Source organism: Thermobia domestica, chromosome 16 (genome assembly GCF_964235325.1).
Source record: "Thermobia domestica chromosome 16, izTheDome1.hap1.1, whole genome shotgun sequence".
Classification (NCBI taxonomy): Eukaryota; Metazoa; Arthropoda; class Insecta; order Zygentoma; family Lepismatidae; genus Thermobia; species Thermobia domestica.
In genome coordinates, this window is record NC_137469.1 from 157,739,877 (window position 1) to 157,761,967 (window position 22,091).

Sequence of the window (22,091 nt, forward strand, 5' to 3'; positions counted from 1 at the left end):
TACTAACATTATAGGGAATACTGGTCGAATTCATTTCAAATTATATTCCTACAACAACATATTTATAGACATGCGACAATAATTTTGGACTTGAGTGTACATATCAGGATTTAAGGGGAAAAATACCAGGTAAGACAAAAGGATGTTCTCAAATTCAATGATTGGGTGTATAGTTTGAGGGGAAAAAATTATCACAGTAGAACGGTAAAGTAACGATAAAATAATGCAAACTGTGATGTCAACCTGAAACCTTATAAAATCCCATCCTGAAATGCAGAAATTCCCATTTTGCTCTTAAATTTCCCACGCTCTATACTAATGACAAATTTTTCACAAATTTATGAAGTATGAAAACTGAAACTATTTGTACGTCATTTACTTTTCTCAATATTTGGGTGAATTATTCCTACATTTCAAACTTCTAAATTCCTAATAAGTATTTTATTTAATTAAAATAGGCTATTGAAATCGTTAACAAAAGCAAGCATATTTTTTTTATTAGAATTTAGTATTTTCATTACTCTTTTGTACCATGATGTTTTACTGAACATAGCAAAACTAGACAATTTTAATTCTCCAGCTATTTTGTGTGGGACATTTTAGAAATTGGCTGTTTCTCGTTTTGTAATTTATTTTCTTCCATTCATGGTTAAAAATAAAAACTCCAAAGTACAATTTACGTTCCCTGTTGATTCTCTTCTGAGAGTCACAAGTTCCTGCATAAATCATTTTCACACTAACAGGCACTTTTCAATAACAAAATTTGACAATTACCACTGATTTCACATTTATTAAAGCGCCATTAACTTACTTCCCGGTCATAAACAGGTTTGATGGCATCGATGAAATAAATATATGAAAAATCCCATACATGCTACTAACTTTGACGATTTTTTTTCCTTTATTCCTATCCGAAAATTTGTCCAAGAAATCCCACAAAATGGGATTTTCCCCACAGGTTGGTATCACTGACTGCAAAGAGTGAAAGGAAGAATACAATACTACCTTGATCAAAAAGTTCCTGGAATCATCACCGTGTGCTCCCTCAGTTACCTGATCTGTCTTTTTTTCTCTTTTGTTGGTTGCTACACCTATCAGCGATATTCTCTCCCAATTTAAACATCCTATACATTGTTCAGCGTAAGCTCTAAACTCCGATAAACAAAATATTCGTATCCTTTCGCTTGTCACAAATACGATTGTCTAGTGATGTATCACTCCCACTCCCCACGGGGAAGAGCAAATTATACACGTGCATTTTGACAATACTGTCTCATTTTGTCCAGATACTTACAGCAGCATCAGAAAAGAAAGAAAAGAAACTCGAAAGATTAAAAATAAAAATGTATTTGAATTTCGCTCGTAAACAATTGTTGCTTAGTGAGTAAAGGTTTGCCTTGCTGGTGTTTCACCACAACACTCGCGGAACGGGATTCATGCCAGTCATCTTTCAGACTTTAAAAGCAGAACACCCGTCCACAGTTGAGTTGGCGCCATAATTACTGCGCAGGCATAGTGTTTATTTCTATTGTTTCACTAGCCACACTCGATTGCAGTATTATTAGATAATCCGTATTATATTTTTGTCATTTATAATAATATAGCAGTTTTATATGAAGCTTCATAGTAAAAGTAATAATGCAATCACATGAACTATTTTGCGAAGGAGTACAAGCGTCGGTAGGACAACAGCAAATCAGCGAGATTTAGTTTCACGTGGCTTTGTTTATCGCAATTTAGAGCTTACGCCGAATAATGTATAGTGCCATTTGTGAAATTGACGCAGTTTTGAGTACATCTGTTTGCTTGCATGTTTCGATGTTTGCAATGCAGTTAATTTTGCAACAATGACTGTGTATTAAATTTTCCGTCAAAAACGGATTCAATAGTGTAAAGACCTTGGAAATGTTGGAAAGTGTTTCGGCAATGATGCTGTAAACAAACCAGCTGTATACCAGTGGCGAGTACCCAATGAGTCAAGACCGAAAAACCACGTCGTTTTCAGTTGAAAAAGAAGGTGATGCTCACGGTTTTCATGGATTACAACGATGCTGTACATCATGAATTTCTGTCAGAAAGTCAGACAATCAACAAGGAATATTATTTGGGCGTTATGAAGCGTCTGCGTGAAGCAATTCGCCTAAAAAGGAAAGACCTCTGAACAAACAACTCGTGGATTATGCACCATGCCAACGCAGCCTTGTATATACAATGCTATCATTATCCGCCAGTTTCACACCAAAAACGTAACGAATAGCATTCTCCAGCCACCGAATTCACCGGACTTAGCTCTATGTGACATTTTCCTGTCTGCTTGACTCAAGAAACCATTACGGAGAACGCGTTTTAGCAACCGAGAGGAGACAATATGAAAATAGAAGACGGCTCTGATGGAAATACCGAAAATGAAGTACCTCAAATGTTTTGAGAACTAGACCAAGCGCTGGCATGAGTGGGTTGCAGTCGATGGGGATTACTTCGAAGAGGGCAACATCAATTTTCAGGAATGAACTTGTAGTTTTAATTTTGTGACTGAATTCCGAGAACTTTTTGATCAAGGTAGTATTACACATAGAAAAGGTGGATATGTTCATAGGCATAACTAGAATTAAAGGACCCTGGCAAATTTTTATGGTGGTCCTCTCTTTTGGTATCTATAACTCATAATTTTACAATAACTGATTATTTTTATACCTCACACAGTAGAAATACGTAAATCTAAATATTTTTATGCGTTATGTGTATTTATGTGAACGATACATATCTTACATTGTTGCTTTGACTTCAACAAAGTTACCTATTATTTCCTCGAATCAATTCCTTTGTCACTCACCTTTCCTGGCTACCATCAAGCTGTATGACCAGACACGGCATAATATTATGAATCCGGAAGCTTTGAGACAGTATCAAGTATCATTGCGCCGTGCCGCTAATACAATTATCATGGACCTACTATTATTTCATTAATACATTATCCAAATATTAAACAGAAAATCTATCAGTTTCCTACAGTAATAACCTAAGATTTAAGGATAGCATACAAGATGGCGCTCAGATGCTATGTGGTATGAGCTGTGAGTGCTACATGTGTGCTCAGTTGTGTGTGGACTAGCGTAGTGTGCAGTTGGTGCGATGATAATGTTACTCACAACAGTGGAGGGGGTACTTATTGTCGAGCAATATTTCCGCTCATACGGTGTGGGAGAGCGTCTCACTGCAGGGGATTAGCGTGGACGTCTACTGCATTGCTCTGTAGTGTTAGCTATGGGATATGAAAATGAAGATTTCATCAGTAACATACGGTTCAGTGATGAAAAGCCATGTGTACTTTGATCGACACATCAATCGACAGTTGATTATTGACCCTGTCTTGCATGATTTCTGCGGCTTTTACCGCACGAAAAATCTGACGTTATAACAACAATGGGTGCAGCAAGACGAAGCTATTGCCCACACTACAAGTGAGTCACTTACTCTTCTGCTCACAAGAGTTTGGACATCGCTTGATTTCCTGTGGAACGGACTTTCCATATCCTTCCCACCCCCTCACCTCATACCTTCATATGGTAAGGTGACCAGACGTCCCGTTTTAGCCGGGACAGTCCCTTATTTTCAACCCTTGTCCCGTTTTTTTCTGATTCTCAAACGGGACGCCTAAATGTCCCGTCTTTAAGCAAAAATGACCCAGATGTTCCGTAATTATTATTCAAAATATAAATGGTCAATGCTAATTCTACACTCTTCCGTACCAACACTCATTGGGAAGGTTCAGCCGTGCCTAGAACTTCTGAATATTCAAATGAAAATAGAGTGTTCTGTGGCTCAAGTGGGAATTGAGTGGGAATTCTGAGTGTTCAAGTAGGTAGAAGTATTGTTGGGTAATACTTAAGTTAGAAACACTGTGTTATCATTCTTACTTGTGTATTTTGTAAATTGAAAACACTGCTGAGTCCCAAAATGCAATGTGGAAGTCCCTCCCCCCCACCGTCGCCGATGCGTATGCGTCCTGTTTTTGAAAGTAAAAGTTCTGGTCACCTTGACACGGGGTATGCTGAAGGAAGCAATTTTCCGAACAGATAACATCCTACCACTAAACCAGAGTTAACAGAAAGGATTCGGTCATTTGTTTTGTCAACCGTGTTCCAGCAAACCGTGTTCACTAACATGTTCATCGACCTACAGGACCGCTATGAAGAATATGTCCGACATAATGTTTAACATTTTCAACACATGATGTACAGGAATGATTCCTTGTGAATTTGCAATATGCGTTGAGTAACACTTAGTTCAATCCATTTGACAACTTTTCTTATGTTTCGTTATGCTGTACAACAAATAAATAAATGTCAACGATGTAATTTCAGTACTGTTTGTTTTGCCACATACTGTATATATATATATATATATATATATATATATATATATATATATATATATACAGAGCGAGTCAAAAGTCCCTTGCTATAGGCCAACTCGGAAACTATTAAAGATGTGAAAAAATTATAAGAGAGCATTTTGATTGCCAAGTGTTGGTTCTCAATCTAAAATGGTGGAATTTTCGTAATCGGACCAACTGTTTAAGCTCGACACTGGTATAGCATCCAATAATAATGAAAAATGCAACGTTGCCACGTCAATGAAGGACAAGATGAAATAATCTGGAGCGTGAAATACCCTGGGCTAAGGAGAATAGAAAGGGGAGCTAATTAAAGAACAAAGGAGCAGATCTGTTTGCAGGGCCCACGACACTGGCGTCAGCACCACAAGGAGGGAGGTGTAGGAAAGAGGAGGTATACAAGAAAAAAAATGAAAATAAGTCGTGTCGTTTTCTGACAGGTTTACTGTACATGTTAGTGAGAAGAAATGTAATTACCTTACGCACGCACGGCACTTGCTTCCAGACGGAACAGTCCTGGCCACTATGCCAATAGGTGCTCAAATTGGTGTCTCTCCTGTTGGTGGCACAAACGGATACGACGTCACAAACTACCACGCACACGCCGGAGTGTTTGTGGTGTTATTACTCTACACACGTTCCGAATATTCTCCTGCAGCTGTTCTACGGTTCTGGGTCTATTCCGATACACAACGGACTTTAGATACCTCCACAAGTAAAAGTCTAATGGCGTGAGGTCAGGTGATCCCTTCAACCAATCCATCGACCAGGAAGCACCTCGTTGAGCAATTTTCGCACTGTGAAGCCGTAATGTGGTGGTGCTCCATCGTGCTGGAAATAAAATACACGCCGTGATATCAAAGGCATTTCATCCAGATACTGCTGTAATGTGGTGTGCAGATGATGTAAATACTGGTCTGGTGTTAACATATCGGACAAAAACACGGGCCCTAATATGACGTTGCCGTGTATTCCACACCACAAATTTACTCACGGATCGGGTTCATTGTGCGCTTCAACAACTATATGGGGGTTTTCGCGTTGTGTCTGCTGACTGTGCCGTTGAGGTGGAAAGTATCCTCATAACTGAATAGAATGTCAGCCTCTAGCGTAGGATGTTGTGTTTGTGTCCGGCGAAACCATTCACAGAACTCTGTTCGTCTGTTTGTGTCATCCTCATGTAACGCTTGTACCAAATGTATCTTGTAAGTATGATACCGTTCACGTGGTAAAATTCTGGAGACCGACTTCTGAAATATGGACGCCTCTTGTGCAATTTTTCGTGTTAGTTTTTCAGGACTAACTGCCACCTTTGCAAGCACATCAATAGTCATGTTGCAGGATGTTGAAGTTCTTGGTCGTCCACCACTTGGTCGTCTTGTGGTGCTGACGCCACTGTCGTGGGCCCTGCAAATAGGTCTGCTTCTTTGTTCTTTAATTTGCTCCCCTTTCTATTCTCCTTGGCTCAGGGTATTTCACGCTCCAGATTATTTCATTTCATCTTGTCCTCCACTGACATGGCAATGTTGCATTTTTCTTTATTATTGGGTGCTATACTATTGTCGAGCTTAAACGGTTGGTCCGATTACGAGAATTCCATCATTTTAGATTGCCAACCCACACTTGGCAATCAAAATGCTCTGTTATCATTTTTCCATATCTTCAATGGTTACCGAGTTGGCCTATGGCAAGGAACTTTTGACTCGCTCGGTATATATATATAGCAAGGGACTTTGACCCTGATATCCCATCTGTCATTCACCCTCTGGCTCATGGCGAAGGATTGCCAGAACCTGTTACCCCACATGCACCACCTTCAAGCAGTGATAGCGATGTTGCTGAACAAATACAGCCGAAAACGTGCAATCATCCACAGCGACACTGACCCTACATTTACACCAAGATCTTCATCTAGAGAACCACACAAAATCACACGGTGTGAACTCGGTGATCTGATTAGAGATTTAGATCTTCCAAAGCGTAAAGCCGAACTCTTGGCCTCACGACTGCAGCAGTGGAATCTCTTCGCTGACACACTGTGTATGTGTCTGTGTTCAGGGGCGTCAGAAAAAAGCTTGAGTGACATTACATTTTTCAGTGACATTAACGGTTTGTTTGAACACCTGAACATTACATACAAAATAGACGAGTAGAGACTCTCTATAGATGGCTCGAAAACAAAGCCTGAAGGCAGTACTGCTGTGCAATAGTAATGAAAGGCCATCTATCTCTGTTGCATATGCTGCCTTAGCAAAAGAAAGTTATACCATGTTAAAATCCGTTCTAAACTGTGTTAATTATAATACGTATGAATGGTTGGAATATGGAGATTTCAAAGTCATTGCGATACTGTTGGGTTTAAAAGGGTGTTACACGAAGTATTGATGTTACCTGTGTGAGTTAGACAGTCGTACAAAGAGAAAAACACTGAGGGAATGGCCTTCACAATTAGCTCTGGTCTTTAGGTCAAAAAACATTGCCGAAGAATCTCTAGTGAATCAGAAAAAAAAGGTTCTCCAGCCATTGAAAATTAAGTTGGGACTCATGACAGCATCTCTTAAGGCTGTAAACACGAATGAAGCAGCATTTCAATATTTGTGCAAGAAGTTTCCACGATTCAGCACAGAGATCACAAAGCGAATATTCGTTGGTCCATAGATGGTCCACAGATACGCCATCTGTTGGGGGACACACATGTTGAGCCCACTTTAACCCCTGATCAGCTGCATGCTTGGCATTGTTTTCGTGATAATCACAGGGACCTTGTGGGACGAACTCATTGATGCTTATAAGGTCATTGGCTGCAACATGACACTGAAGATGCATTCTTTTATTCCCATGTCGATGTATTCCGAGAGAACCGTATCCACCAGGACATTTCTGTCATGGAACAGCAGTACACAAGACAGTGGACTACTATTATGTTGGTTGACTTCTGCTAGATGCTATAGAAAGATGCTTCAGACAGCACCCACAAGAGGAAAGAAACGGCGCGTATAAACTAGGTAAGTTCAATTAATGTGCGTGTGTATAACCTATTGATTACGGTAGCAATATATGTGAAATGTAAAGTCGTAATTTACTCTTAGCCCTGAGCTAAAAGACAAGTTTAACTGTAATATTCGTGTTTAACACGTAGAAATCTATAAAGATCAGCTGCTTTGGTTTCTGTAAAGGAAATCCACTATGGCCCAGTATTATTTTATTTGCTCCTTTTCGGTATTATTTATTAAATAGTAGTGTTGTCAACGGCTCGGCTCACGGCTCAGTTACCACTGAGCCGAACCAAAAAGTGAGTCGAGCCAACAGCTCGCTCAACCGAGCCGCCGTGAGCTCTGGGCTCACTTGAGCCGATCCGATCCGAGCCGGCTCGAGCTGATGGCTCAACGAAGCTGAACCGAACCGAGCTGATGGCCCATTCCAATTAAGCCGTTGGCTCACCTAAGCCGAGCCGAACCGAATAGGGATGGACACGAGCGAGAAACTCGACTCGAAAAACACAACTTTGAGTTCGACTCTAGAACACGGCTCGAAAAATTTCCTACAACTCGACTCGAATTCGGGTGAAGTTTCGAGTCGAGTCGAGCCAATTCGAGCTAAATCTTGTGTGTAGTGAAGTACTCTCTTCAAGTATCCTACATAGATAACATAATTATCTATGATACTACTACAAATTATTTTATTATTATTATCATTATTATTATTATTATTATTATTATTATTATTATTATTATTATTATTATTATTATTATTATTATTATTATTACACCATGTATAAACATGAAAGATAAGTAGTTTGTGTCTGAATGCTAGAAACTAGTTGACTTGATCTCGAGAAGGCTTCAGGTGGCAAGGACATCGGTCACGAGGTTCTGGGTTTGAGTTCCGGAGAGGAAAGTATTGTAGGGCGCCAGCCAAACATCTTCAAAACTGCTCCGCCCGGGTTTAATGTTGTCAACGGCTCGAATGGCACGGCTCACAGCTAATTCACTATCAAGACAAATGAGAAGTGAGCCGAGCCAACTGCTCACCCAACCAAGCCGGCTCGAGCCGATGGCTCATCCGAGCCGGTTCGAGCCATCGGTTCAGTTGACCTGAGACGAACCGAGCAGATGGATTTGTTTCAACGGAGCTGGCTCGAGCCGATGGCTCACATGAGCCCAGTCGGTGGCTCATCCCAACCAAGCTGGCTCGAGCCGAGTCGATAGTTCGTCCTAACCGAGTCGGCTCAATTGAGCGTAGCCGATGGCTAATCCCAGCCGAGCCGGTTGACAACACTACCCGGGTTGGGCTTTTTGGGCTCAAAAATTCGACCGTGTAGGTCTCAGCTTTGATTGTAAGAACTACAGTAGATGTATACTTATATTGTTGCTCACAACATTTGAAGCTGTCTCGTTACAAAAATGCATTGTCGTCTCGTTATCGAGACGAGACAAGATGCACTCCTGTCGTCAGTGCCGTACAGTGGGGGGAGCGAGCGGGGCGACGGTCTCGGGCGCGGAAGTAAGAGGGCGCCGAATTCATGAGGAAAAAAGAAAGAGGAAAAATTATGTGGAATATTTTAGATCAACAGCAACATTTTTCAATCTAATATTTAATTTTACCAGGGTCAAATTTCTACTTGTGCATATATAAAAAATGAAAGAAAAAAGTAATAAAAAACAACGGAAAACAGGGTTTATTCTTGAAAATTCTTCGCGCCTATCATGGTGGCGCTTCGCGGCTGGTTCGTCGACCTCAGTCATATGTACGGCGGCGCCATTATACACTCTCAACTCGGGCGTTGAATTTTTACGGCCCGGCACTGTCTGTGGTGAGCAACACTTAAAGTATTCCATATTACTGCTTACATTTCTCATGGCTTTCGCTTTCCAGTTTAATCAGATTATGATTTCAAAACAAGTTAAAACGAGCTCAACGAGCGAGCTATTTATCAAACTCGACTCGACTCGAAGCTCGACCTCAAGAACAGTGACTCGGCTCGGAACTCGACTGGAGATTATTACCTTTCGAGTCGAGTCGAGTTTTAGTTCGACTCGTGCCCATGCCCAGAACCGAGCCAATGGTTTATTCCAATCCAGTCAACTCGACCTTTTGCTCAGTTGAACCGAGCCGAGCCCAGCCGGAGTTCGAGCTGAGCCCGTGGTTCAGGGCTTGACCCGAGCCGGTTTCATTTGTTATCAATCAATTCTTTCTCGTTTCCTACCAGTATTAACATTTCATTGCGTCCTTATATTACCTACCACAATGTATGTAATTTTGTTTAGCAGTATAATTGCCACTACATAGAAATGATATTGAAACGGATATCTCAGGAACAATTGAGGTGTAGAAACGAAAAAGTTACCCTTCATCTTAGATGGCAGAGAATGTAAAAACTAACGTGTCAATATAAAAACTTACCGAAACTACTTATTACACCGACTAAAGCTAAAACTACAAATTATCTTTGGTAAAATAAAAGAGCTTGAGTTAATGTTAAATATATCGGGTGTTGCAAAATAAGAGTTACAACTCTTGGGAGGTGACTCCTGCCACTGAGACAAGAAAAAAAAGTTCTCTTGAACTTTCGGCTATCGGACATAGTTTCGGATCTACAAGGCGGCGAAAGCGTGGGAAAATGATTTTCGGGCGCCAATAGTTCGGAAACTATACAACGTAAAGAGGGAGGGTAAAAAATTCACTGAAGAAGTCATACCTGCTGTGTTCAATTTTGCATGTTTCACAATCCTACCATGCACGCGCAAGGGATTCCCCAAAGGAACGTAGGGAGTCCCGGATTATCTGCCAAATGAAAATTGGTCTAAATGGATATGAATTGATAGGATTTCTAACAGGTAACAATAATTCGTTTGTATTAAGTCGATATCTGGAACAAATACAAAATGGCGGACACCTTCGTGCCCGTTGTGTGTGGTTGCATAATCACCAGGTACGGATGCTGGCTAACAGTGACGTTCTGAATATTAAGTGTAGAGAATTTGTTCTCAAATGCTCTAGAAAGACATCTGGAGTGTCGGTAGAGAACAACAGATAAAGCAGGGTGACTCACATGTGTGGAAACACGTAACGAAAAATGCCCAGAAATGCGCTATTACTAAGTAAACGTGAGCTCAAAGCGTCGGAAATGTAAGAAATAGCATCAAGAACATGAAATCCATTGCCGATTCACCAATAATATTCCATCAATCCGATGCAATATGATGTGCACTGTTGCATACCAATAAGAATGCAACAACTGAGGCCAAGTTGAAATTGTGCAAGGGGACTCACTAAGAAACTGGGTAAATTAAATGAATGTCACTAGTGGGATCACATGATCGATATTGAAATATGGCCAATGTGTGTGTTGATGTCAACATGTGTTTAATGGACAAATGTCAACATGTCCCACTACTGCTGGGACACCGTCCGAAGTGCGAAAACTAGGAAAATAACGTTGTACATTCTGCTATTACATTTGGTCCACTTTTTGGTAGAACGTAACTAGAACAAGATTGTATCAATGTCCCTCTTTGTTTGGAACATTGCCCCATAGTCAACACATATGTAAAGAAATCTCTAAATCCATGGTTCAAATTCTGATAGAGCGTGAAAATAACAAACTTGTGTTATGTCCCACGTCTTGTGGAACATATGACGTACTCGAAATATAGGAAAATACCTCCAGAAATTCGTATATTACACACAGTGCACATGCCAAGAGAAAGACGAAAATGAACCAATTTGGCACATGTAACACTACTGCTGTAACACTATACATATGGAAAATAAAACGACATGAGAAATAGGAAGAAACGTCTTAAAGCTCTGATTGTTTACAACTATGCAGTAGGAGTAACAAAATGAAACACACAAGCATGTCGGGAGGCTGTACAAGGGCGCTTAACAAACAAAGTGGGTACTCCTCAAAGAAATTAATAAAGAGAAAGTGAGGCTCCCTTGAAGCCTCAGGGCTAGAGCATTCGCGTGGTCGCAGTTTCCAAACCAACTGGGAACTCACGGCATCAGATTCAAGACCCGAGTAGTTATTTTCCTATTTTTCGCATGTGGGACTGTGTCCCAGCAGTAGTGGGACATGTTGACATTTGTCCATTAAACACATGTTGACATCAACACACACATTGGCAACATTTCAATATCGATCATGCGATCCCACTAGTGACATTCATTTAATTTACCCAGTTTCTTAGTGAGTCCCCTTGCACAATTTCAACTTGGCCTCAGTTGTTGCATTCTTATTGGTATGCAACAGTGCACATCATATTGCATCGGATTGATGGAATATTATTGGTGAATCGGCAATGGCTTTCATGTTCTTGATGCTATTTCTTACATTTCCGACGCTTTGAGCTCACGTTTACTTAGTAATAGCGCATTTCTGGGCATTTTTCGTTACGTGTTTCCACACATGTGAGTCACCCTGCTTTATCTGTTGTTCTCTACCGACACTCCAGATGTCTTTCTAGAGCATTTGAGAACAAATTCTCTACACTTAATATTCAGAACGTCACTGTTAGCCAGTATCCGTACCTGGTGATTATGCAACCACACACAACGGGCACGAAGGTGTCCGCCATTTTGTATTTGTTCCAGATATCGACTTAATACAAACGAATTATTGTTACCTGTTAGAAATCCTATCAATTCATATCCATTTAGACCAATTTTCATTTGGCAGATAATCCGGGACTCCCTACGTTCCTTTGGGGAATCCCTTGCGCGTGCATGGTAGGATTGTGAAACATGCAAAATTGAATACAGCAGGTATGACTTTTTCAGTGAATTTTTTACCCTCCCTCTTTACGTCGTATAGTTTCCGAACTATTGGCGTCCGAAAATCATTTTCCCACGCTTTCGGCACCTTGTAGATCCGAAACTATGTCCGATAGCCGAAAGTTCAATGAGAACTTTTTTCTTGTCTCAGTGGCAGGAGTCACCTCCCAGAAAAAAAGAAAGCTATCAACTTAAATTTTATTGTATTTCTTCTCACTATAAGTTATCTACTCACATACCGTGAATGAGTACAAAATTATGAAAATTATGTTTTTGAGATGTAGTATAATTACACTGTTCTACAAAAATACAAAAGTTATAATTCTGGGATAAAAGTTTCTAGTTCTGTAGTAATTCACCACGTTGAATTCCAATCAATATCAGAATTTACGCAGATTCATTGCGAGCGGGCCCCTAACGATCCCCTGACTGAAGTTTATGCCGGATTTCTCTTATCAGACTTCACTATAGGTAAATTATTATTTATTCACATTACTTATTTTGCAATTTTAATGTTAACACTTGTTTTCTTACGTAATATTTAAGAGGATCACCTCCTGCTGGAGTGTTGTCAACGGCTCGAGCAGCTCGGTTCACGGCTCAGTCAGCACCGAGTCGAACTAAGAAGTGAGCCGAGCCGAGCCGATGGCTGACCCCAACCGAGCCAACTCGAGCCGATGGCTCAACTGAGCTGAGCCGAACCGAGCTGATGGTTCATTCCAACCATGCCGATGGCTCACCTGAGTCGAGCCGAACCAAGCCGGTTGCTCATAGCAATCAAGCCGACTCGAGCCATCGGCTCAGTTGAGCCGTTTTCTCACCTCACCCAAGCCGGTTCGAGCCGATGGCTCATTCCAATCAAGCTGGCTTGAGCTGTTGGCTCAAATTTAAACGTTGACTAGCTGAACCTGCGCTCTCTACAGAGCGCATCATTCACATATGAGCATAACTTTCCTTGTCATTGCTCACAACATCTGTACATGTCCCTGTACAGACACAAGTGAAAAACGTCTTAATAAAAATCACCAAGGGGTACCATAAAGGGGAGATTTTTTAGATTATTTTTTAAATATCTCGCACCGTTTGCAAGATTTGAGACTACTTCCGGTTGGAGTTTTCAAATCATATATGACCAGTGTTTCCTTTCTTCTTGCATGCAGTATGTAGTAAGCAAATACATTACATACACAATTAACTATAATGTCCGTGATATATGGTGTTCATTGGGCAAAACACTCCAAACAATAGAGATTCATCTTAAACCGGAAAAATGGTTATCCTTCGTTTTTCATTATCATTTGGCCATGAAACACACAACCCCTATATATACCTATGTTGTGTTGTAATGTATAACTCATAGGATAGACTGCTTTACTTTTTTAAAATTTCAGCACTTCCATTGTACCCTTAAAAATGTAATAAAGAAATAACAGCCACGTTTTTTTAAAAATATATATATATATATATATTCAATTAGAAATGGACAATCTACATAAAATTTGGAATCGACCAGCGAAAACGGTACGTTTCTAGCACTTGTGATTTTTGAGATCTCATTGTCGAAAGGATTGGAGACAAACATGCAAACTTTTCCTTGGAGACAAACGTATAAATCTATCTCTTTAATATATACAATAGATTACTTACCGCCTGGCTGCCCTATGTAATGTATTGATTCGGTTGCCTCTCATGCTAAAGGAAACATCCAGTACCAAAACGAACGTTGGAGTTCGAGATTTTTGCTGAATAATTTGAAACTTCGTAGTGCGAGAGTTTCTGTCTATGTCCCTTGGAGAGTTCCTACGAAAGTCCAAAAGTAGATTAAGAGAATTCCTACTCTGAATGATGAATATTTTAATATTTAGTTTAACTAAACTTCTAATGCTTAGTTATTAATGCATCTTTGCCATACTTACTACGTACATCAAGTTAAATATTATCTGACAATTGTAGAAATACTTTGTCCTTTTTGGCAAATCAGATTCATATAGTATATAGCTAATGTTTCCGAATTATGGATTTCAGCCTAAAGGAATGATGATGATGATAAAAGCATTGGTGAACAAGTGAAATTAACGAGAGTTCTAAGGAAGCTTATCAAAATTACAAACTCCAATTGCTCACTACGCATACATACGTTAGATCAGACCTGTAAGGCCTGCCCTGCACTGTAGAACAGATCTTTGCAAATAATATCTTATGATTTTTACTAGAGTCAAAATCTCAACGTGTATGGCATCATATCGCATGTTATTTCCTATGTTATGAGCGATCCTATGAGATTTCTCTTGTTTAGAGCACGCTTTATTTCGTAAAGAAAATTCGTAAAATTTCGATTTAAGCGAGATCCAGAATCCTGCTGGTGAGAGAAAGAGAAAACAAATATGTTTTCTTTGTTCACGACACGAAGTGATCTGTGCGCGATAGGCTATTTAAGAGGGAATCATGAGCATATTAACACTATTCCCATATTACCAATTGCTTGTTCAACTGTAGGCGCCATATCTTACCATAATGCACTATGGATCAACATCTTGCAACGTCGGTTAGACAGGAAAAATCTTCACATGTATGCGACAAAAGGGCAGGATTTCCTAAGAGATATGTCGTAACATTTTTCCGAAGATAAATCCTACGACATTTTCTAGAATTTATCTCGTAGTGTAAAGTGGGCCTAATTGTTACTACCATAAGTAATTGTTCTAACATTTAATCTCCCTTGTACCACGAGAAGAAAATCTCTAATTATAGTAGAACATATACGATGTAAATAGAAAACATGTTAATTAATGCACTTTACAATCCCATAATGAGTGAGTCAATTAGTTTTTGATACTCTTACTGCGATTATTTTGTTATTGCAACGAATCATTATTGAAATAGGTTCAATGGTATCGTATATCCTATAGTAACAATTGTTACAGTGAAATATACAGGTATGTACCTTCCATTTGCAAAATCTTCATGAGATGTTATTATTTGCCATGTTGATGTGTAATTACATCTTAAGTTCTGTTTGTTTGGAGCAGCAATATTGTGAGGAACAGTGTCGTTGTCGCAGAAACTATCCACCTAGGAGTACAGAAGAAAGACGAACTGATTAATTAGAGCAAAGGCTATCGCTAAATGGGAGATTCAGGGCAGCACTCGCCCTCTCTACTTAAATTACATTTCACTTAGGTAGTGACATATTTCTGATTATTTAAAATGAATTTTCACTATTATTATACCATTTTTGTTTTACATTCTCGTGGATAATACAATAACAGTTTAAGAAGTAAATAATGTGTTTAAAATATTTTATTAAATTAGCTAATAACTATCTCCAGGTTCTTTCTTATAGGTCAAAAGTCAATGGCACAGATGACCTAATTCTATGTACCTAAAATCTATATACTTTAAGAAAAACCAAGTAATTAACTATTGGTTATGTAGTGTTATTAAAAGTACAGGGTGCGGCAGAACCAACTAAGCAGTTTTAAGGAGCAATAAAAAGTAAATCTGGATATATAGAGAAAAAATGTTTTTATTTTCTAAATTAGTACAATATACCATTTTACATTCATTTAGTTTTGAAAATAATGTCCTCAAGATGACGGCCGTTAGCATCAATACATTTTTGTAGAGATTCCTGAAGTTTCGAGCAGCTCTTGCACGGGGGGTATGGCATTCACTTCGTCAATAATCCGCTGGTTTAACTCTGGTAGGGTGTGAGGGCGGCTTTTGAAAACCTTTTCCTTCGGATATCCCCAAAGAAAGTAGTCACAAATGCTCAAATCTGGTGACTGCGGTCTGAAATCCTCAATGCAACAGCATGTCGTCAAGCAGAACGTTGCGGCGATTTTTGAACTGCTGTTCTCACCCGCTGCACATTTTCTGTCGTTCTGATGGTTCTGCGTCAGCCATGTGCATCTATTATTAGTGTGCTACCAGTTTCCTCCAACTGCCGAACCCAGGATCGAATTCTGTTTGCATTAGAAACGGCATTGCTGCGTAGAATGTTGAACTGTCGCTGAAAAGTTCGTTGTGTAGCGATCACAGATCTGTTGTTTTTATAATAAGCGCGTACGGAAAAACCACGATGTGCACCGGTCCAGACAATATTAGCTACTGAAATGCGGTCAACGACTGAACAAAGGCAGACCACGTGCAACTGCCTACCCCCACCATAGCTCTCGCGGTAATCGATAGAAACTGCTTAGTCGGTTCTGCCGCACCCTGTATTAAACAATGTACTTTTCGAAAACCTTCCTCTTATTTATATTTCTTATATTATTAACGACAAATGAGATTAAGGAGTGGGTAGAGAAACAGAGAGCCTTAAATGTTTTGAAATTTATATGATCAGCGTTTACCTGAACATTGATGTCAACTACAGAGCTCGATCAATTGAAATTCATTACAATAGGACACGCCGATGTGCACACTAGAAGTTAAACAGAATTGGAACATTCAGAGTCTAAGGCAAACAAAATTTGATGACCACGTTATGCATATGGCTGCAACTATTATCGAATTTCATACAATCTGACGACGAAGATGTGCCGTAATTTCTGTACTATTGCGACAGAAATATCTGTTTTTAGAAAAGGATGTTTCAGTGTTCATCGACCAATATTGAAGAGATGATATTTTAAGAAATTCCTAACGAAAAATCTGTCTCTGAGACATCCAGCGAGTGTACCGGTTAAGATGCGGTGCCAAAATAAAGAAACGAGGTAGATAGGCAAATAATGACGGAACTATCACATTTGAAGTAAGCAGTTTGCGTTGTTATCCCATCCTCGTCCTAACTGCTGGACATTAAAAACTCAAAATCACCGAAAATCCCTATAATATGATAAATAAATTTTCTAGGAAAAAAAATTATAAGGGCCAATTTATTCTTGGGTGTGAATTTTCCATATTATTTTCTCATAAACGACACAGTCGATTTTGTTCATATTTTGTAAATAATATTCATTAATAACATGAGAATATGGTACAACTCGTTTGTCTTCGAAAATAATTCATAAGGAATAGTTTATTCTTGGAGGTTGATGTATTAAAAAAACACGAATTTGTTTGTATTTCATTACTAAATCTATAATATTGCGCTAATCACTTGTCACGTAAACATTTATAAGGTAGTTTCCTTTTTACTATTATTATAAGTTATTATTTGCTCAAATACAACTCATACAATTTTGTCGATACTTCATAAACAAATGTTTCATAAATAACGCTAATATCTCTAATACATTATAGTTACTTGTCATTAAAAAATCCACAACAGTAGTTCACTTTTGACGCTGAGTTTTCTTCAATCGAAGTAGTCCGAAATCATGATTTTGTTCGCATTTCATAAATAAATCGTTCAGTAATAAATGCAGTATAACATAACTTATTTTAAGAAATTAGAGTTGAGTTGAGTTGATTTTAAGTTTAACGTCCCGTTCAGCAGCGAAGCTATATGAGACGTGGACCTAATGATTAATGTGAAATCCGAACCACATACGCTGCCGCTGGGAATCGAACCCAGGTCTCCCACGTTAAAGGCGCGTACGCTAACCTCTAGCCACGGAGGAGCGCATTTAAGAAATTAGAGCAAGAAAGTACAGTGTGGTGATTCGTACCTTTTATTTACACACACAAAGGGCGAAGTCAAACAAATCAATTTCCTAACATATATTTTTTTCTATGGATAGTTTATTGGTACATTTCCTACAACCTGTAATTCTAATTGTGCACAGTGTCAAAACCCATGTTTCAACTGCAAATATAATAATAATAATAATAATAATAATAATAATAATAATAATAATAATAATAATAATAATAATAATAATAATAATAATAATAATAATAATAATAATAATATGTGTAATGGATATTAATATGTACTCTATGTATGATGAGTTATTAATGCTTTCACATTCTGAAACAGGACTTTCGGTTCGACTTTAGTACGTAAAAGTCCAGCCCCTCTTAAAAAGTCTTATTCCGCCCAAGAAAAATTTGCTGAATACACCCCTGAATCAAATTTAGATTAACAATAAATATATATACTGTATATTGCAATGTTTTGTTGGTAGAGTATTAAATAACGAAACCGGGATTTAAACTCATCACCATTTATTACAGAAAAATAAAGTCTTATAAAAGTTTTACAAACTTCTTGTAAGTCTCTATATGTTTTCAGAGTTCAATAAAGTCCTCGCCGCAAACACAAGTGGTCTCGGAGTAGAGGTTGAATTGTCTTCAGCTTTTAATAGCCTTAGACAGGTATCATGAATATCTCCTTCGCTCATGATAGCCTCCGGAATGGATGATTATAGGATGCCTCGTTTACTCATAGCAGCCTTGGGAGACAGTTAAACAAGGATGTTATAATGTAGAGGATCTGCCCATGCGTATCTTCCTCATAGGAACTTAATGAAGCCACAAAACAACCGAGCATCGTCTGAGCCGGCACGTCTGATTGGCTACTCTCGTTTCCGCCATGATTATTGGCTCGAAACACTGCGATCTTAGTGGCGCGGAGTGGCAGAGTAGGTGTGGCGAAGCTGTAACGTATGGCTTCACGATTTTGTTGTACGGGCACATCCTATTTTATAACATCCTTGCAGTTAAATGAGTTCTCCGTAGCTCATAACAGTCCCGGGAGAAAGTGATTGTAGGATATCTCTTTTGCTTATAGCAGCGTCAGGAAATGGTTTTAGAGGAATTATCCATAGCCCATAGCGGCTTCAGGAGAAAGATGTTGGTAGGTGAATTTCAGTGATAGACTTCTCCTCTTGAGATCTTTTTTTACAGTCATCTTCTTGAAGTGGAGTCCATGTAGGGGCAATCGGCCTTTTTCGTAAGTTTCTCCGAATCCTTCTTCGTGTCTTCCTGAAGATGTATTCCTTTTACGACACTTACTATTTTTTATATACGAACGTAAAACCATACGTTTCTAGTAAAATCATCTGATTACCGTGTGTCTAAGAATGGAACCTTACAATATTGTAAAGTGTGATACTAAAATATTTGCCTTCTGTTATAATATAAAATAATATCGCATCTGCACTTCTATGTGCAAGACAGTACATTAAACAAGTAACGACAGCTTTGCGACGTAAGTCTACTTACGGAATCTAGAAATTGTAAATTCATTATTGATCCTCTTGTTTCGTTGTTCTGATTAACATCAGGGTAATATTCACAGTCTCTGGTAGGTAATCCATTGTGAATGTTAAGAGTACATGGTTCACCGGCATGGTTTAATAGCCATCCTCTTATATCTGCTGTGCAACCAGTAGGATGAATCTGTAATGTAACAGAGAATTAGAACTACATAAGTGCAATAATACTTCTGTATAAATTTACGATCAGTGTTTCACACACTTTAAAATGATTGTTAAGTAGCCGAGAGCAATAATAATTTTGTAATTGCAACACATTGGCGTTAATGCAACCTTCAGTAATTCGGCCGGCAACAGTTTTTTCCATTTTTTGAATTTTCTTTTCCATTGCCGTCATCATTAAACAGTGTTGTACCTTCACGTTAATGTGTGTAACCAACTAACCAAAAACAAATATTTTATTGTGAAGTTGTGCAGAAAGAGACGTCTAGCATGTGTTGCTACTTTGTTCAGATCATGTAGTATAGTGAGTGTAATAAATAAAAGAAGTCCAAAATTAAATGCCTGTGAGTTAGTGTGTGGCTAAGGTATGGAATTGGAGGGATGAGTGTGTGACGAAGTACAACGTGCGTATGTTGTATTGGAATAGGGTTTTAAAGACAGCGTTGCTTTTATACATCGTATCCAGAAAAACATCCGTTATTTCGATTGATTATAAAATTATTTTCTTTTTGCAATATCTTTGTAAATAAGATGTTAGAAAATGCATTAACCCAAAACATTTTAGTTTTTTCTCTACAGGTTCTAACATTTATTCCTTGTTCCGCTAGAGCAGCGTTTCCCAACCGGTGTGCCGCGGCACACTGGTGTGCCGCGAATGGACCGCTGGTGTGCCCTGAGGAAATTGAATCAAAATTATTAATTTTATAGCAACCAAATTGCAAGACATAGGGAAAAATTTATATTTTTGTATTTCAAATTACTATGAATTTCTACCATGGAAAAAATTACTGTAATTGTAATATATTATTCTACATCTATTACTGTGTAGCAGACAGTATTTCGGCTCGTACACATTTCCACGGTTAGCTGCTATGTTACGCTTCAATTGAGAGTCATACTAACACCGAAAAATGGAAGCACTTGTACGGTACGCGTCAAGTGAACGTTCATAGAACACTCATTCGCACGTGAATGACAGAACAACACTTTGTTCAACAGCTGTGCTTTGGCTTCCACGCATCGCAAGCTGTGTGATTGCAATAATATGCACCGGTTTTGGCTAAAACAGCAAAGTTAAAAGTACAAGACATTTGTTTGTTCGTTCGTTATTTAGTGATCGTTCTTAGTGAAAGGTTGGATACAGATTTCGAAAAAAAGAACGTATTTTTAAAAATTTGAGTCCTATATTTCATTGCAATTGTTTTCTATTTTAAAATTATAATAAAAAATAAGCATAATGAATTAGCATAGGGGAAAACCAGTGATCGAGCTTTCATCTCTGTGAGAAGATGATCAGTAATCACAGATAAAAAATTACCATTTTATTTTAGATAAGCAAATAATAATAATAATAATAATAATAATAATAATAATAATAATAATAATAATAATAATAATAATAATAATAATAATAATAATGAGTGTGCCGCGAGAATTCAAGATACACCCATAGTGTGCCGCAAGTTCAAAAAGGTTGGGAAACGCTGCGCTAGAGAGTAGTAAATTCAAAATGGCGCTCGCCAAACAGCAACGCAGCTGGTGTATTTTGAAATTTCACTCAACAAAGAGTGTTGTGTCTGTGCAACGTGTGTTCAGGCGTAAGTTTGATGTGAAATCATGAAGTGGTAGAACGACTTCGTAGAAGGGTGTATCTATGACAAGCGAAAAGGTGTCATTCCGGCCGACTATCAGTGCCGCAGCAAGTTGTTGATCGCGTGAAAGAAACAGTGTTGTCAAAAAGTTGACACAAAAAGTCACTAAATTAGAGGTGAAATGATTCCAATTTGGGATGAAAAGTCGCTAAAACTTATTTGTAATATCCCGTATATCTCTGTATTATATACATGTCATTTAAATTACAACTTGTATATTTCTCTTCGTGATCGATTTCACTTGAATGAAATTTTAAAAAAATATATTAGAATAAGCAAAATGAAGTTAAAAGCTTACGTCCACTTCACAGTTTACTCGAGCTGTTACTGCAAACTAGAACGTATTGAAGGTCAGAATTGTTCTCTGTTAGAGGGCAAGGCGTAGACTATCAGAAAATCTGGGGATTTCACATACTATAGGATGCATATTTGCCGAATTCGTTGACGCTTAGGTTGATTCAAATAAGAAAAAGGAAAACAAACACATGTAAACTGCTTTGAACTGTTAGTACTTGATTACAAAAGGACAAGTTGCTCATAGCAGAGAAGTCACTAGATTTCTAAGTAAGTCGCCAAATCGTCATCTAAAAATCACCGAAAAAGTCGCTAATCAGAAATATTATTTATTGTCGATATTCTGGAGGTCCAATCCCTTAGATTTAGCGACTTTTCCTCCAATTGGCAACACTGGAGAGAAATCTGTGCGGAGAACCAAGAAATATGTGCGCACAGCTAGCCAAGAACTACAAACCCAAAGAAGCACGGTTAGAAGATGTTATGCAAACGCTTGCAATTTCATCCGTATAAATTGAATTGGTGCAAGTAAAGATGTAAAGAATAAAAGTAATATTAGGTTCAAAGAATATATTACCTTAAATATTTATGAAATTCATTAGTTGAGATTGAAACGGATAAACTGAAAAGAAAATATTTCTTAGG

At 38.4% G+C, this 22,091-nt stretch overlaps 1 protein-coding gene across 1 annotated transcript in view; it reads right to left on the reverse strand.

Moving 5' to 3' along the window:
• LOC145672825 (calcium-activated chloride channel regulator 1-like) overlaps positions 1 to 22,091 on the reverse strand; it is a 170,910-nt gene that overhangs the window by 117,777 nt on the left and 31,042 nt on the right. The window contains exons 5-7 of the mRNA XM_081741974.1: positions 19,286 to 19,462; positions 15,117 to 15,244; positions 13,820 to 13,972 (exon numbers count right to left, since the gene is read on the reverse strand). Of these exons, the coding sequence (XP_081598100.1) occupies positions 13,820 to 13,972; positions 15,117 to 15,244; positions 19,286 to 19,462 (458 nt within the window). The remainder of the gene's footprint in view (positions 1 to 13,819; positions 13,973 to 15,116; positions 15,245 to 19,285; positions 19,463 to 22,091) is intronic.